The 15,410-nt window shown below is 45.3% G+C and overlaps 2 protein-coding genes and 2 non-coding genes across 6 annotated transcripts; all 4 read left to right on the top strand.

Annotated features, from left to right (window-relative positions):
• Positions 1-403: 403 nt before the first annotated feature.
• On the top strand, positions 404-12,996 carry LOC127590924 (calmodulin-regulated spectrin-associated protein 1-B-like). 3 transcript variants are annotated; one of them, XM_052050545.1, is made up of 19 exons: positions 404-790; positions 2,165-2,346; positions 4,711-4,973; positions 5,138-5,299; positions 5,380-5,460; positions 5,560-5,701; positions 5,786-5,925; positions 6,176-6,272; positions 6,347-6,491; positions 6,658-6,737; positions 6,831-6,912; positions 7,036-9,283; positions 9,372-9,508; positions 9,577-9,785; positions 9,878-9,965; positions 10,118-10,239; positions 10,683-10,801; positions 10,890-12,304; positions 12,337-12,996. In XM_052050545.1, the coding sequence occupies exons 2-18, from the start codon at positions 2,166-2,168 to the stop codon at positions 11,178-11,180; spliced, it is 4,587 nt and encodes a 1,528-aa protein (XP_051906505.1). In that variant the 5' UTR covers positions 404-790; position 2,165; the 3' UTR covers positions 11,181-12,304; positions 12,337-12,996. The 3 variants fall into 3 exon arrangements, with proteins under 3 accessions (XP_051906505.1, XP_051906504.1, XP_051906506.1); XM_052050544.1 differs by having other exon boundaries at positions 4,708-4,973; XM_052050546.1 differs by having other exon boundaries at positions 405-790; positions 4,708-4,973; positions 6,368-6,491.
• Positions 12,997-13,204: 208 nt separating this feature from the next.
• rpl37 (ribosomal protein L37) lies at positions 13,205-15,086 on the top strand. The gene is made up of 4 exons (XM_052050970.1): positions 13,205-13,305; positions 13,890-14,025; positions 14,131-14,215; positions 14,976-15,086. Exons 1-4 carry the CDS (start codon positions 13,303-13,305, stop codon positions 15,043-15,045), a joined length of 294 nt encoding a protein of 97 aa, XP_051906930.1. The 5' UTR covers positions 13,205-13,302; the 3' UTR covers positions 15,046-15,086.
• LOC127591760 (small nucleolar RNA SNORD72) lies at positions 13,741-13,818 on the top strand. The gene has a single exon (XR_007959959.1). It is a non-coding gene; the product is annotated as a small nucleolar RNA SNORD72 (small nucleolar RNA).
• On the top strand, positions 14,748-14,825 carry LOC127591758 (small nucleolar RNA SNORD72). Its single transcript, XR_007959957.1, has one exon. It is a non-coding gene; the product is annotated as a small nucleolar RNA SNORD72 (small nucleolar RNA).
• Positions 15,087-15,410: the final 324 nt, after the last annotated feature.

The following is a 15,410-nucleotide window of genomic DNA, read 5'->3' as shown; positions in this document are numbered from 1 at the left end:
TTACTTGGTCTGACAATTATAGGAATTTTCATTCAAGGTATCTGGAATGTTAGATACATTATGTCACATACCAGACAGAGTCAGAAGCTGCATTCTGTGTCCTTTGTAGATCTGCTCAGCTGCAGTAAACATTTTTATTTTCAAAAAATAATCGTGGGCCTGATGACCCTCTAACTGAAGAAGCCGAAATCAAAAGGAAACATAACTTGTATAACGATGAGTGAGACGCGTGTTCACGACGTATAAACCTCTATCAGTCTTTGCACATTTCCCCCCAGTAATTATTTCAAAACAAACCTCTGAATTCACAAAACAGGACTTTCTATCTATCTGAACGCACGTCTGTTGCCGGGCATCTGTCGGCCTTCACTAACCGACATCGCCCCCAAGCCGGCCAAATGTTGTACCGCATCCGTGGCTGGAGGACTCTGCTCTCCCGTCCCCATAGAGACAAGCTCCTACAACCGTTCTACTCCACCCACCCTCAGCAGCACTGGCAGCAGTGATGCCAGCGAATTTGAATTAGCGTTTGGACATTACTCGTGCTTTTCCCTCGAATGCCGACCTCACGTGGTTGGCCAAACGGATTTGGTTTCATTTATTACCTTGGGATTAACCGGCGTTATCCTGAGAGGCCGGAGAGATTTGTGCCGAACGGGGCGGGGAGGAGAGCTCGGAGGAGTCTTTGGTCTCCTCCGTTATCTCGCCACTTGCCCCAGCCAGCCAGTCCGCTGCTGTAACAACCCAAGACGCAAACACGAAAGGGGATGGAGCCAATGTACCCGTAAAGGTGAGCTTCGTCTTCTTTCGTGGGGGCTTGAAGTGTCTATCATTAGCCGCCTTTCACCGGTCAACCTGTCTGGAGACGGCTAATGACAGCAGCATGCTAAGTGCTCAGCATTTGGAACGGTAGCTAATAAACCCACAATACATTTTCATTTTATAATGGTGTCAATTTTCCTATGAATTAAATGAAAGCACCAGCAGCTGGACATAGTCTGAAAAATCATGTAATTTTTTTCGTAACTTTGATGGATTTTTTTTACAACACCGGGAAGGCCTTTACATGTGGGTTCTGATTACGTCACGCCCTCAGATGCATACAGTATATATTAATTTATTAGCCACTATTTATGTTCTGTTATTAAATTACTATTTATTCGATCCGGTATTGTTAGGACGTGTTTTTAGCACATCCACATCATGAATTTTGATCCAATTACTGTAAAAAGGCAAACTTAAAATAAGCATCCGTGTCATTTCAAGGATAATTGTTTCAAGATAGCCGAAAGTTTGGTAGTCCACATGTCTCTAATCAAGAGGTTTAAAAAATGTTTTCTGTTCTCAAATTCAAAATGTGAAGAAAATCTGAGGTCTGAATGGAAAATTCTGGGTTGGTTTTACAGGTGGATTTATATGAATGGCACACTGTTTTGGATATTAAAACCATAATTAAATTCTTAGTGTATTTATTTCTTTATTTTACTGAAAAGTGACCGTTAAAAGGTTGGGGCTCAAATCTTCCTGTGTAGAGTGTAAATGTTCTCCGTGTGCTTGCGTGGATTTTCTGCAAGTCGTCTGGCTTCTTTTCACATTCCAAAAACATACGCGTTAGATCAATTGCAGACTCTAAATTATCCTTCTTATGAATGTGAAAGCTTGTTTATCTGTACGTGTCCTGTGATTGGGTGACGACCTGTCCAGGGTGTACGATCTGTCTCGCCTAATGTCAACTGAGATAGGCTCCGGTTGACCTACAATCCTAATGTCGGTAAGCTGAATAGAAAATGGCTGGATGGATGGTGAATTTGTTAAAAGTATTGCAAATAAATGTGTTTATTTTGTAGCCTTTTATTTTGTTGGTTACAGGCAGCCAAAGTTGAGAATAGCATTTAACAAGAATCTGTCAAAATACGGAGTGTGGTTAGAATGGCCATTTCAAACTGAAAACTGCACAACAGTAATTTGGAAAATTGGATGATGGGTTCAGCAGAAATTGATTTTTTTTGTGTATGTAAAAAATATGGCGACTTAGAAGAGTCTGATGACTCAAGTCCCCCACTTCCACCACCACCATGTGTTTTCGTATTGTTTCATCAATCTATGTACATTGCTTTTTGCAACCAAGTACAAAACAATAAACAATTGAACTGTTTTGTTTCAGCATGGATGCGGAGGTGAGTGCCGGGCAGGGGGGCAGCACCAGAAGGAGAGCAGCGCAGGATGGCCATGTAGGAAGAGAAGGAGACTTGGAAGTTTTGGTGGTACCACAGGATCTGTACGACTCTGCCAGGGCCAAAATAGAAGCAAATCTCAGATGGCTGCTGGCCAAAGCTTATGGAGTTGGTAAGAAATCCTCTTGTTCTTTTGCCGCACAGTCTTTTTACGCTCACAAGGGCATGACGAGTGAATGTAATGTTTTGCAATTCAGTGAATCTTAAGACATGGCCGTTTGAACCTGTCAAATAGTCTTGACTCAGCTTGGCCAGTATGCTGCGGAGCTCATCAGTTAAGTGAATGGCCCACCACTTTGTAGTAGAAAAATAATTTTGATCAGCTTTCAAATATCCACCTGCCATCCATTTTCTAGAGGACTTTATTAGGATAGGAATTTGGGTTAGTTACCGTTCGACTGTAGGGCACATATAGACCCGAAAAATTAATGAACACTAATATTCATTGCCTATAAACAATTTAGAGTCTGCCATAAACTTAAGATGACCTTTAGCGAGAGACAGACTTTAGGCTCGTTGAATCGCAGGGCACATAAAGGTGAGTATGTATAGTGTTGGAAACATTTTTCGTACTCTCTCTATGAAGTCCATCGTGAATATCCGCTTTACAGATGTCTCGGCAAAAAAAAACGTCTACGAAAGATCATTGCAAACACACAAGAAAGTAAATTGGAATCCACTGCGAACAAAGCCACTGTACATTCTTCATCCTGTGGACAGACAACCACGCTCGCCTCTCATGACGTGCCAGAGGCTTTTATACACAGGTCACTAGCCTCGCCAGCGCCACTCCCTGCGCTAAAACTGCTCCACATCGCCATGCTCATGTATGGAAACTACCCCTTCACTTTGAAGTGGGTTTTTGTGTCACTCTATGTGACTACACTGAAGGGGGAGGGGGCGGGGGAGAGCTTCAGGTCAATCCTCACTCTTTGAAAAAAAAAAAAAAACTCACACTGACTGCGCAAGTGTTTGCTGGGACTCTATGCAACCCTGCGTCATCCATCTGATGCTAGCCTTACCACAGATTATTTAGCATTCGGAATCACTGTTGTGCGAATGGTCACATTCCATCTGAGGGCCCAGTCCCGTGTGCCAGGGCGTCGATCCCTAATGAACAGCAACCCCTGCTGAGCATCCCTCAATCTGATTGGTTCGTCCTGACGTCAGGTGTGTCGGCAGCACGGAGGTAGCCACTTCGCTTGTTTTCTTTCTCCGCTTACCCGATCGATTGAGTGTGTCAAAATGTGTCTATCGGAACCCAGCAGCAGCTACGACATGCACAATTTTTCTACTGTCGATGACGCTCTTGGTTGGATGAGGAAAACAGTTTACCATAGTGACCCCAATTAACTCTTGTTTCTGCGACCTTCGCGAAATCCTCAAATGAGATGAAATAATCTCAATGCAATAGTGTTTTTTTTTTTTAAACACACATTCCCCGCTCACATTTAGTGAGAGTGTGTGTGCCAAGGCCCAAACACTCATTAGATTAAGGAGCAATTCTGCACTGGTGAGAGTGTCACATGCTTAAGTCATTAATGGCATTGAAGGTGAAGACACACACTCGCCTGATCAGCCAAACATTAAGAGTCTTACATTTCAAATGTATTCGGCGTACCCACCGCAAAACACAAACCGGTGATCACGGGGGGGGTCACATGGCAACCAGCTGGGACATTCAGAGGACGGCCGAGGCTACGGAAGTGGCAGAGTAAAAGAAATTTGTCTGGAGGAGCCTACCGATGGATGAAGGCCAAAACAAGCTCTGATGCCCACATAAATTGGTGCACCAATTGGGAAAAAAAAATCAGCCTGACCCCAAATTGACATCTCATTCATTTCTACAAGGCTGTTAATATCTTTCCTCGAACCCTTTTCACACCATCTTAGAAGGCTTTTTCCCAAAGGTTGCTGTCCTCTGTGTGAATCAGGTCCACTCAATACCTCAATCAAAACTGAGCATCTTAGGAAAAGAGTACTTTAATATGATGACACTACTGACTGCCTGGCCACGTGTCTGCTAACAAAGTACGAGTGGATTAGCGTCTTCAAGGTGCGCTAAAATAGCCGCCCCGCGTCTTGGCGCCCGAGCAGGCGGGCCGGCACAACATCAGCTTTTTAATCACCTTTAAGTCTTGTTGGCTTATTGGTTCAAAGGCTGCGGGCCTGCTACTTTGTTTTGATGTTTTCCTCGTCTCACTTTAGCCTGTTGAATGTATTAGCTTCCAGTGCAGCCCATCTTGTTCACCCTTATATAACATGTGTAGCAATCCCTAAACCTAAATATTTGATAGATTATTTGTTTTAAGATGGGGGTGGGGCGGGTGCTTTCACTTACAGCAAAGACTCTCTGGAACAACCCAGGCTTCACTCAATTTAGACATAAAAAGCTTCACTCTCATTTTTTTAATGTGTATATGTTGTATGACTAGATTTGATTCACGAATAATGACCGTGTGCTTCTCACCAGCAGACCACGTCCCAGATGACCTGAAGGATCCTTTTTATACGGACCAGTATGATCAGGAGCACATCAAGCCCCCTGTCATTCATCTGCTGCTGTCCGGAGAGGTCTACTGCCGGGTGTGCGGACTAATCTTGCGCTCAGAACAAGCAGCTTCACTTCGAAGCCATCAGTCTGTACTCCAGGCTCTGTCCGCCAGGGGCGTCCAAGTGCGGGACTCGGACGATGTACACGTCTCGGTTCTGGATCTCAGCACGACCCCTCTCAAGATGGTACGTTGAGGTTTATTTCCAGGGGCTGGAAATCGCACAGCAAGACGTTGCAATTGGATGTAATCGTGCTGCAAGCAAGATATAGTGCTTGGGTAACGGGCATGCGGGCGTCAATGACTTTTAGTGTTGTTGTTTTTTTTTTGGAACGCCCAAAAAATGTGTAGAGTTGCCACATGCACCTGATCGATTCCCTCATGACGGCCTACACGATGGAGATGATCAGTGTGGAGAAGGTGGTATCCAGTGTCAAGCGATTCTCCAATTTCATCCCCTCCAAGGAGCATCCGTTGGACCTGGAAGATGCCATGGTTCTTTGGATCAACAAGGTAAAAAGGAAAAAAATAAACAAACAAGAAGCTGTTGTGTTTGTATTTTCTGTGCAATTTTTTTTTCTCGTCGACTAAAGGTGATCACAAAGATGAACACTATCTCTGAAAAAGAGATGAAGATGAAGCAGCACCTGCTGGACTCACCAAATCATCAGCAGGTAAGATTTTCCAACACAATGTGACGGAGCTATACAGAAGAGAATTATAGCATTCTTTTTTTTTAAAGAATTAAATGTGAAAATATTGCGGCTGTCCAGGTGCGTTATCGCAGGGATCACCTCTCAGGTCGGACATTTCAGCTCTTCTCCCTCGTGGATGACCTGTGTGCAGACGTGTGCGACGGCGCTGCTCTTCTGACCCTGATCCACTTCTACTGCCCCGAAGTCATTCAACTTGAAAGTCCGTTTGAAGCCGTTATCCCACCACCGATTATTCAAGAGTTTGTGTGCCAATGATGGTCCATTTTCTTGTCCTAAATTTCAGATATCTGCCTGAAGGATGTGGCCTCCGTAGCTGACAGCGTGTACAACATCCATCTGCTGAAGGAGTTTTCAAATGAATACTTGAACAAGTGCTTCTATTTGACGCCAGAGGACATGCTGTATTGTTCTCCGATGCTGAGGGTGAGGCAAAAACACACATGCAAACATGAGCAGAGCTCACATGTTATGGAAGACCGGAAAAATAGTTTGTGACATTTCCACATGAAAAAATTTGTAGAAAAATAAAATATTTCATCACAGTAGAGGTAGAAATTGGTCATAGGTGCAAGTAGGAGTGACTGCTTGCCATTTTACTAACGGATGAACATATGGGCAAATGCAGACTAGTTTTCAGATAGCACCACTAATCTTTCTTTGCCTCCTCACGCAGAATAACGTGATGGTGTTCATCGCCGAGCTCTTCTGGTGGTTTGAGGTTGTGAGGCCCGACTTTGTACAGCCCAAAGACCTGAAGGAAATCAGAGATGGTAAAATCTACTCTCTGCTTCTACGGCCAATTTTTAAGGATCATTTTTCTCATCAAACAAGGTTCAAACTTAAGGTTTACGCCGCATTTGTACAGCAAGAATGCTTCTGCGGCCTAAGACCTCTCGATCCCACCCAGCCATCGATGTTACCAAACGTACTTTCCCCACGACGTCAAGTGCCGCTGCAATGTTGACCACGCCTTCAAGCCCGGACTTTAGGTACAATTTGTTCCCCGAATATCTTTAACTTTCTCGTACCACTTTGACAGCTCATTTTATTTAACTCATTCAGTAACAGGCAATTCTGGACCAAGCCTGAAAAGACGTTTAAAAACGTCTTTGGGAGTGATTGAGTTCATTAACAACAGATGATTTTCTCTTACAGTACGGTACCGAGCACTTCCATCTCTCCTCGCTTTTCAGTGCCTCAAAGACGACAGAGGGGAGTTGAGGATGATGCTCCAGGTAATGTATGATAATGGCCTGCAGATGTGTATTTTTAGATGGGATAGACTTATTTGATGTTGACGTAAGATGAATGTTGTCATTATATCTTAGTGAGGATTCTGCGTAGCTCCCTGGCACGTAAAGATGAGAAGCCTCAGGGTTTGTCACAGGTCTGGCCAGAGAGGAGGCAGAGGTGAGCGTTCACATTTTTGCTCTCACGGGCACTTCATGAGGAACATCTGCCTGATCCAGGACATTCCAGTAGAAGATCTGTGTGAAGAATTTGCTTATGTAATGATCTCGTATCTCTCCATAGGCCCTTCTCCCAGCCGGCACCTTACGCCTTGCATTTCCCCACTCATGAAGATGACGCAGACAACATCAGCGTGGCTCGCTCCACCAGCAAAAACAATTCAGCCTCTGCCGTTATGACGCCCGGCCACATCCTCGGGGGTTCAGCTCGCCCGTTGCATCAACACAGACCGAGCGGGCAAAGCCTCCTCAGCCACATTCACGTTGAGGATGAGGAGGAGATCTTAGAGGAAGAGGAGTTGGTCGCTGTCATCCACCCCGCCGCCTGCCCCCGACGTCCACTCAGGGGCGACATGGAGCTGGATGAATTGGAAATGGCCTACGCGACCTCATCCCGGAGAGTTTCTAATCCAGTCAAGATGGACTTCTTAACCCCAGACTTGCAGGCGGAAAGCTACTACCTCGAGCCTCTGATGCCTGCCGTCCCAAAGCCAGCCAAAGAGAAGAGCATCAGCCTGAACAAGGAGGAGGAGAGCGGGGAGAGTCGCTGCAGGTCAGAGATATCCGGCGTGAAAATAGCCACCACGCATATTCCACATAAATCACACCCGAAATCACCATTGTCTGAATGCGAGAGATTTCAATTTAAACCCGTACCTGTGGTAAAGTCCGGCCCCACCCGGGAAGGCTCGTCGCACACTTCGCTTACTGAGAGGACACCGCCACAAGGCTTCTACCTTCACATGTCCGGAGAGTCCGAGTGTCACAGTCATCTTTCCTCTGATGCGGAAGTAGGACAGGATTCTGACTCGGACATTGCCGATTTTGAGGAAGATGACGAGGATGTGGAGATGATTGAGGCGAGCGGTCGAAAGGGGATTGGTTTACTGCGGGAATTTTCAGAGGTTGAGTCTTTTAAGCTGAGAGAAGACCTGAAGCTGAGGGAACGAGATGATAAGGAAGATTGGAGTGGGCGTTGCAGCCCCTGCCTCAGTACCGTGTCTTGCGCAAGCAGCTGCAGCGCTTCGGGCAGCGCCGGTATTAGGATGACCAGCTTTGCCGAAAGAAAGCTGCTTAAGCTCAGCCTCCGCGACGGGTTCTGCAGCCCTAGCAGTTCGCAGAAGACAACACCTGACCATTCGGAGGAGAGTATTCCTTGCTCTCCGTGGCAGCGAAAGAGCCAAGGTAGCCCCGGATGGTTGGGGATAGACTCCACCTCTGCTGCGAGGAAAACGGTGAGTCCTCCAGGAGTGCCTTCGGAGCTGCTGCAGCTCCACATGCAGCTGGAGGAGCAAAGGCGCGCTATTGAGCAGCAGAAGAAGAAGATGGAGACCTCGTCGGCGCGGCAGCGACTGAAACTCGGCAAAGCTGCGTTCTTGAACATCGTGAAACAGGGCGAAGGGAGGAGCGACACACTCCCTCTTCCTCTCAAACATTCGCCTTCGGACGATCTGTCTGCCGCTCAGAAAGCGAAGAGTGCCTGCTGCAAGGATGACTCCTGTCTTGAGGTTTTGAAGGTGCAGGCGGAGGCAGGAGGAAGACAGATACATCCAGATAACCGGTTCAACACCTCGGCACAGGATAGCGTCTCGGCATCGGATGGGAGTGAGCGCTCGCGCTCCATAGATCTCCTCAACGAGGCCATCAGTGTCATCCAACAGCAGATGACACAGCTGTCGTTGCAACAAGACTTGTTAATGAAAAAGAACGCAGCCCCATCTTTGGAATCTAAAGAGCCAGACCGGAAACCAACTCCGGCCACAACAGAGTCCCCCACCTCCGACCCCAGATCTTTCGCCGTTCACTTTGTGGACCTCAACGACAGCGGTTGTACCCCAACTCGCCGTCCTCCCAAGCTGAGCTCCAGCCAGCGAAGCAAAGCCTCCGAGCCGAAGCACAAGAACGACGGGGCGCTTGACGCTGAAGCCGCGACCCCTCCCAAGGAAAAGACTGGCGCGGTAAGCCAGGATGCTGAAACCGCCAGGTTGGATCGAAACTTCAGAAGACGCACAACCTTCAGAATCCAAAACGACCAGGGCTGCGCCAGGGAGGAACCCGAACCCGCTCTATCTCCTGTCAAAATTCAGTCAGAGGACCCAGCGACCTCTGACACCTCCATCACTCCATCACGCCGTGCGGAAGACGACGAGGTGGACATCTCAGGGAGAGAATCTGCGGTTGGAGACGACAGCACCAAGGCAAAAGGTCTGCTGATCCAGGTTGACCTGTCAGAGCTGAAGGTCCCCGAGGAGGCTGCGAGCGCCAACAGCACAAGCGGCGAGCAAAAGAATGTACTCGGCTTCTTTTTTAAGGTGACGTTCAAGACGAGTCTCAATGCTGTGTTTCACGATCTTTTTTTTTTTTTTTAACTCATGCACACTCGACTCTTTTTTTTCCCAGGATGACGAGAAGGCCGAAGACGAGATGGCCAAACGTCGCGCCGCCTTCATGCTCAAACAGCAGCGCAAAGCCCAGGAGGCCAGGCTACGCAAGCAGCAGCAGGAAGCCGACAGTGAGCTCAAGCGGGACGAGGCCAGGTACGCTTTTGCGTTCCAATCACAAATCCGATGTCTGCGCGGGGAAATGTTGATCTGCTCCCTTGTAGGCGGAAGGCGGAGGAGGAACGCGTTCGTAAAGAGGAGGAGAAGGCCAGACGAGAACTGATTAAGCAGGAATACCTACGCCGGAAGCAGCAGGCATTGTTGGAAGAACAGGGTCAGGTTAAACCGAGGCCCAGGTTCAAATCCCGCAGAAGTAGACCCAAATCATCGCAACGCGGCGAGTTCAGCAGCCCCTCGAAAGGATCCGCCACACGTATGTAGCATGTTTGATGACGTACTGTAGCGGTGTATTCAAGATGGACATGAATGAAAAGCGCTTTCAAAATATCCCATGACTGCTTTTAGCTGATTTGAGCTGCAGCTTTCGAGGATCCACGTTGTCTTTGGCCACAGAGGCGGACAGCGTCATCTCCGGAGAGATGGAGACGCAGAGGTGAGGTGCCGAAAATCAGTTAGCTTCAAATTGGAATCAGGGGGGGGGGGGGGGGGGGGTTGTTTTATCAAAAAACCATTTATGTTTTGAATAGGCGTTAAATCAGAATTTGGCATTTGGATCCGGAGTGTAAACCCTAGTTTGTCGCGCAGGGCTGAGTCGGTCTGCTCCATGGATTCTTTCCCTGTGCTGAGCCGAACCTCCAGCAGGAACATGGAGCGCGACTGGGAGAGCGGTTCCGTCGCCTCCTCCATCATGTCAACTGAGTACAATGGTGAGCACTGGTGGAGCGAAATATGGAAATGTAGTTTTTGACATCAGAACACGAGAAATGTTTCTATTAGGACTCGGACTCTAAATCCCGCATTCGTTCTTTGCGTCGACAGTAACGAATGACTTCAACCAATGAAAAATCCAATTTGATGATTTGAAAACCATCTATTGAACAAGGAAAGAGAGTATGATTGCACGTTTTGGCTGTTGTTTCTGCCTCCATAAATTTTTTTCTTTTTAGTTTAAAATGGCTTTCTTTAACCAGGACCCCTTCCTATACCCTTCCCAAAATTATAACCCAGGTTGGTTTTGTGCCCGTCAGTGCCATAAATCCTCACTAGCTCAGACCAGGTGCATCCTTTTCTAGATAGCTCGCTAGCTTTCTGGGTGGCTAGCCGATAGCATAGCCCATTTTAACTTTTGCTTGTTCATCGTTGGTCCAAGGGCCCAAGCTTTTCAAAGAGCCGAGCTCCAAGTCCAACAAGCCCATCATCATCAATGCCATCGCACACTGTTGCCTCGCCGGAAAGGTGAACGAGGCCCAGAAGAATGTCCTTCTGGAGGTCAGTGTGATGAAACCGAATTTTGCTCCGTCAGGTGATCGATCACTCCAATCGATCAGCCTGGTATCTTTGTTCTGGTATTTCACAGGAGCTCGAAAAATGCGAGTCCAACCACCTGATCATCCTCTTCCGCGACGGCGGCTGCCAGTTCCGAGCAGTGTACTCGTATTCACCGGAGACGGAGGACATCGTCAAGTTCACGGGCACGGGGCCGCGCGCCATCGGCCACAAGATGATCGACCGGCTCTACAAGTACAGCTCGGACCGCAAGCAGTTTAACGTCATCCCAGCCAAGTCGGTATCGGTCAGCGTGGACGCGCTGACTATCCACAACCACTTGTGGCAGGCCAAGAGGCCCGGCAGCGCGCGCAGGAAGTGACACACGGATGCTCGGGACCTCTGTTCATTTTAGGACTCTTGGGCCGGACCCAAATAGTCATATTACGTGTTCAGACACAATGCTCCAAAATTGCATCGTCTTAAAGGGGAACTGAAACATTTCCTTTGCAATTTTAGGTGACCCTACTAGTATGATATTTGAATATTGCATTCACGGAATAATAATGGACGCCAAACTGCCTTTAGGCTCGCATTTTGATGTGAATTTCAGTCGACGGCAGAAGAAGACTGGACAAAATGGCAGTTTGATGAAAGTGGGTGGATTAATCATCTCAACTCATATTGCACAAACACAATGTTAATCATAATACAGTACCGTGTTTAGATTAGTGGGGGCACATAGAGCATACTGTAGTATTGCAAAGAGTTTTCTTTTTGCCATGAGTTCCCCTTTGAGATTAGATTGAAATCAAATGAAAACACTTTGAAATTATCATTTGTTTGTTTGTAGTCAACCAGTCTGACCTTTAAATGCTGGTGACATTAGTGCAGTGATTCCCAACCTCTGTTAAGGCTAGGCACTTATTTTACTGCAGAAAATCTCACTGCACGTCAAAAAAATATAAAATATGGGACTTTTTTGGGTGGCATTTTGATCAGTTTTCCAATTTCTACATATAGATCATCCAAATTACAATATTTATATTTGGGAATCTGGCAGTTTTTGCCTCAGTTTATAGAATACAACCACATTATTAATTTAACTCACACATACTTGCATATTCAGAGAAACCTGCAATTTTTGAGAGATGTATTCTAAAAATTATGATTCCTAAAATTACTTACAAAGTTACTTGCCACAAAGTTATTATTCTGTTTTATGAAAGGATACATAGGTCAACTCTACCTTCAGTCATATGGTGGAATTTGTCTGCCTGTAAATATATGGCGCTGGCATCAATGAACAAAGACAATATTTGTAGTAAATAATCAACACCTGGTGATCTGGCAAAGTTGCTGGGAATCACTGCGCCATAGAATACGAAACACTGCGCTAGCCAAATGCGGTATTTCGTTTTTATTTATGATACTTCTGCATGTCACATTTGTTTTAGGTACTGGTCCTTCCCGCATTCTTTTTGGCGCATAGCCGATGGACTGATTGTCAAGTTGTGACAAAGTTGGACCTTTTGGAGACGCTGCGTTTTCTTATGGCAATGATTCTGATGTTTGACCAAAAAAAAAACCCACACAAAAAAAAGTTTGTTGTATGAGTGTGAATGGTTGTTTGTCCCCTTGCTCGTTGCGATTGGCTGGCAATCAGTCCAAGGTGAATCTTGCCTCTTGCTCAAAGTCAGCTTGGGTAGGGACCAGTTCAGCCACAACCGTAAATAAGAAAAAACACTGAGGGAAGGGGATGGATGAAAAGCAAAGGCAACAAAAGCCTGTTCTATTTGTTTATTTATTTATTCACTTTTGTTTGTTTGTTTGTTTTTGGGCTGCTATTCCTTTTCAATTCACTTTAGGGGGGTGAGATTCTTGACCAGCTCACGGGCTTTTTCGCAAAATCTCACTTGAGGACAAGCAATCTTTAAATGTAGCTTCAAATGCTCAACAAGTTGCCTGCCCGTTCCCTGGTCATTGGAACTTGATGGCGAGCAAGACTGCACAATACTTGATATTTTTTTGCTGCATTTTGTATATTTCTAGGTGGATATTTTGTACCAGTTAAAGAAATTAAACAAAACAAAAAACATAGGCACTGTTTTGAGGTTTATTTTGTCACAGTCCCATTGCGTTGTGTACTCTAATGTACTAATTTATTTTAAATATCTGGAATAAATTGCAGTTCAAGACGTTGCCTCATCATGAAATGTGACTGTTATTTTTTGTTGATAAATACAAAAAATTGTGATTTGTTGAAATGTTTGAAACAAATTACATAGACATGGTGTTACACACTGGCTCCGTTTTGCCTCATTTCAGTATTTGATAATGCGTGTGTAATATAAAAAAAATTATGGGTAGATTATTAGTTAAAAACAAAAGCAACAATTTGAACAACGGACCCTTTTCGGCGTGACACAGAAACAAGCACGGATGTAATTTGAGAGCGCGCTGGCCTCTCTTCCGGTCTCTTATCCCTCGGCCGCTGTGTGACAATGGTAAGCTGGCAATGCAGGACAGCTAAAATCTCGAAACATCTTGGAAGCGTGCAGCTCATCGCTTACCGATCACGACTGTTTCGTTGTCGGTTAAGCTTAGCTGCTTTTTGAGTGATGTATTTGTTGTAAATAAAGTGGATATTTGACAACTTCAAGGTTTTAGTTCTGGAAGTAGCTAGCCAGCTCCTTAGCATTGACGTTCGGGCCACACTAAGGTCTTCAAATTGAATCAAGTCCTATTTTGGACTTTTCCGTTGTATGCTGGCAAATGTGTATATTAGTATGCCGCAGTTGTGTTCGTGAATTGTATTCGTTGTGAAGTCCTTTTGATGCCCGAGTTTTACGCGTCGTCTTGCCACATCATGAATGTCTCAATGAGTAAATATGATGCATGTCGTTGTAGCGGTGATGCACGGAGCGTTTCAATTGCATATAGTCTTGTCTATGATGTTCTAAAATGTCTGAACCAATGAATACTATATGATTCAATCATCCCTCGAACTGAGACAAGACCTCCAGAGCTGTACTGGTACTGGGGCGTTTTGGGATTTGGTGCCAATTCATTTTTAATTGTCATCCTCTAGACGAAGGGAACATCCTCTTTCGGTAAGCGCAGGAACAAGACGCACACCCTGTGCCGTCGTTGTGGCTCCAAAGCCTACCACCTGCAGAAGTCCTCCTGTGGGAAGTGTGGCTACCCCGAGAAGCGCAAGAGAAAGTGTAAGTTGACATTTTTTCTTATGTGGGGAGCTATGAGGTGGCTTCTGAAAATGATTGACAGACTAGACACTTAATTTTTTAAAAACTGATTTGTTTGTTTTCTAGACAACTGGAGCGCAAAGGCCAAGAGGAGGAACACCACCGGCACTGGTCGTCTGAGGCACCTCAAGGTTGTGTACCGTCGGTTCAGGTAAGATTAACTCGCATGGGACATTGATAGTTAAGCAATAATTGATCAGTGTTCGGCCTCACTAGTCTAAACACACTATTCTGATTAATACTGAATTTAAGGAATATGAATCAAGTGGCAAGATCCATTTCTTTTTGTCTTTTGATTTCAAATGAAAATAACATTGATGTTACTAAGGTAACGACCAATCACGGCTCACTTATTGTCTGTTTGGTCAGGTAACATTGGCACGCTGTGATTGGTTGTTACCTGAGCAACTGTGGTGTCATTTTCAGGGTTGTTAGCCCCCTTGAGACGAATAAGTAATACTTTTACCACCGGAATTTGGCATCTGTAAATCTGACATTACAGTGGTTTGGAGTGACGGCTCAACCGAGTACAATATGGAAATTCAAATTTGTAATTGGGGAAAGCTAAGTCACGTTAAAAATGCACTGCATTCGCTGCCGTTCAGTAAATGTCAGCCTCCATTTTTGGAAATTGGTCAAATCGACATGTAATGACCTTTTACCACAATGATGTTTATCAACAATGCTTGCCAATGATGGTGAACAATAAATGTCTGAACATATGAAATCAGTGATTCCTTTTCAAGTCTCTGAGGCAAGTTAAGCATCAAGAGAGGTGCCTAGTACGGGCATTTTTCTCAAATTAAAGTAAATATCACATTGAAGAGCCTTTTGGAAACTCTTTTTCACATATTCTGGAAGCTATCTGAATCGTGTGCCATCTTTTTTTTTGTTTTCTCAAAATTTTCCAGGAATGGTTTCCGGGAAGGTACCACCCCCAAGCCCAGACGTGCTGCAGTGGCGGCCTCCAGCTCCTCCTAAAAGACACATTTTTGTTTAAATAAATGTGACCAACACACAAAGCTCGTTCTTGTCTTGTTCCAGATGAAATTTGACTTTTTTTTTTCTTGAAAGAAGAGTATAATTCTATATCGAGACACCACCTCTTCCCTCTCTTTTTAAATATGAGCAAAATAAATGATTAGAGGAAACTAATTTGTGTGAGGCTTTCAGTAGCATCAAAGTCAACTGAAAATAACATTGCAAATCAAATGTGCGTCTGTCCAAGTTCACTTGCTTCTGGACACCCCTAACAACAAAAACTTAAATATTTATACAAAATCCAAACAATCCTCAGCTTTCTCCCATGATGGCATGAGGCAGAACTGGATTTTTTTTCTGTTGCA

This window comes from Hippocampus zosterae, chromosome 18, assembly GCF_025434085.1.
Source record: "Hippocampus zosterae strain Florida chromosome 18, ASM2543408v3, whole genome shotgun sequence".
Lineage (NCBI taxonomy): Eukaryota > Metazoa > Chordata > Actinopteri > Syngnathiformes > Syngnathidae > Hippocampus > Hippocampus zosterae.
This window is presented reverse-complemented; position numbering and strand designations above follow the sequence as displayed.